This window comes from Asparagus officinalis, chromosome 9 (assembly GCF_001876935.1).
Source record: "Asparagus officinalis chromosome 9, Aspof.V1, whole genome shotgun sequence".
NCBI lineage: Eukaryota > Viridiplantae > Streptophyta > Magnoliopsida > Asparagales > Asparagaceae > Asparagus > Asparagus officinalis.
This window is the reverse complement of record NC_033802.1, coordinates 68493781-68495908: the sequence shown is the minus strand read 5'-3', so window position 1 is coordinate 68495908 and position 2128 is coordinate 68493781. Positions and strand designations below refer to the sequence as shown.

General features: G+C 52.9%; 1 protein-coding gene across 1 annotated transcript in view; it reads left to right on the top strand.

The window, feature by feature from the left end:
* The window catches only part of LOC109823606, a 1910-nt gene continuing 838 nt past the window's right edge, over nucleotides 1057–2128 (top strand). The window contains 5 exon segments of the mRNA XM_020389883.1: nucleotides 1057–1351; nucleotides 1354–1461; nucleotides 1586–1626; nucleotides 1628–1711; nucleotides 1753–2121. Of these exon segments, the coding sequence (XP_020245472.1) occupies nucleotides 1057–1351; nucleotides 1354–1461; nucleotides 1586–1626; nucleotides 1628–1711; nucleotides 1753–2121 (897 nt within the window).

Genomic DNA, 2128 nt, shown 5'->3' with positions numbered 1-2128 from the left:
GCCTAGATTTATTTAAGTAATTAAAAATTATGAATTTTAATTTCTGTTATACTAGTCAAATACAATGCTATTTCACATGATTATTTTCTTCTCATATTGACCAAACAGTTTGCACAAGCATCGCAGTTACCTATATATAGAATATAGAATACTGGTAAAAGCAATTAATAAGGTTGTGGCTAACAGCAGTGACTTTGACTTCTGACCAGTCTCGTGGAATAAACTCAGTCCTCGTCAATAGAAGTAGAGTCACAAATATCTTTTCCCTTCTTTTTTTAAACACTCCTAAACAAAACAAAACAAAACAAAAAAAAAAAAAGAAAAAGAAAAAAGAAGGCATCTGTCCTCTAAGGAATACCCACAACAATCAGCACCCAAATTTAATTTTTTTGTGCTGCTACGGGGACTCAAAATATGAGATCAATGGAGAGGACATGTGAGGTGTCCCCTCCCTATTGCATAATAAGTTGGCTATACCAACTCATTATGTAATAGAAAGAGGACACATCACCTATCCCATTCATTGGTCTCATATTTTGGGTCCTTAAATCATTTTTCATAACGAAAGGCTAAAACCCTGTTCCGGGTGAGAGAAAAGGAGGGGCCCCACTTGCAAATAATGAGAGAGAGACCAATTTTACCACTCCTTTTCAATTAAAACTCGCCGCTCTCAAAAAAGAAAAAGAAAAGGGAAAAAAAGGGGAAAGTGCGCTGTGTTCCTCGAAGCTGAAAATTCTCTTTCTCCCCGTCCCCTGTTTCCTCTGAAGAAATCGTCTCAATTTTCTGACCGCTCCCGTTTGCTATCAGTCAAAAAAGGAGGGAGCTTCGCCGAAGGATCCCAATGATGAACGGCGGCGTGAGCGTCGGCGTCGCCGGCGGCGGCGGAGCGGAGGAGAAGGGCAGCCATCGAGGAGGAGCTCTCCTCCCGATCCTCCTCGCTGGAGAAGAGTATAAGCAGTACCAGGAGTCGGAGTCGTTCAAGTCGAGTGCGCGCGAGGTCGGGCAACAAGGTCCACGACCTCTCGGCCAGCTCCGCTTCCGCCCGTACGCGTCGCCATGCCGCCGGACCCGCCGCCCTACGACGCGCCCCATCCGCCCGCATCTTCGCGGAGGCCGCCAAGAACCTGGAGCGGCCCTGGCCCTCGTCCGCCGCTGCAAGCGCGCCGGCCGTCTCCGCGGGTCGTGACATCACCATTCAGCTACGCCGACTTTCGCAAGTTTCGCCGCTCCTCCGACGCCTCGCTCGGCGACCTCCATGGCTCTGTCGCGTTTACGACACCGAACGCGGTGCTGGGGCGTGGACATCGTGCTTCAGCTCCCGCCATCGCCAGCACCGACCCCATACTCTCTTGGGTTGGAGTTACATCGCCACGGTCCAGAAGGCCGCGCGCTCTGACCGCGTCGAGGCCGCCAATTCGCTGTGGCGAACCTGTGGCCCTCGACAACCACAGGAACAAGAAAGTCACATGAGGAGGAGGGAGTTCCCGCCGCCTGCTCTCGCTAGCTCCCCGGACGCTTCCGCCCGTCGACGGCAGATGCCTGCTTGCATATGCGCGCTGACGAATCTGGACGTCGGACCCGCGAGACGTGTCGATGATCGCTCGAAGGCCGAGGGCCGTGCCCGTTCATTGTGAACGTGCTCTCGGATCCCCTGATGAGGCTGCAGACCCTTGTGGCTGGGCTCGTGTCGAGGATGGCCCTCCACGACCCTGTCTGCCTCAGGGAGGACGTTTGCGATGGAGAATGCCATTTCGCGCCCCTCGTGTCGCTTCTGGTCGTTTGAGTTCCGACTTGGAGGACTCTAAACCTGCCCCGAAGAAGCATACGAGCATACATTCTCTGGTCCAGGGCATGTCGACTGCTGGTCCGATGCCCAGCGACAGCTTTGGCTCTGGCATTGGCCGAGGAAGCTCCATGTGCAGGGACCACCACCATCACCGAAAGGAGAGGGAGAATGAGAGCCCTGAGGTGAAGCTCGGGCTCAAGATTGCTTGTGCCGATGCCTTGTGGATGTTGTCTAGGGGCTCCATTTCCAATAGCCGGAAGATCACCGAGACGAAAGGGCTCCTTTGTCTCTCCAAGATTGTTGAGAAGGAGAAGGGTGAGCTCCAGTACAACTGTCTCATGA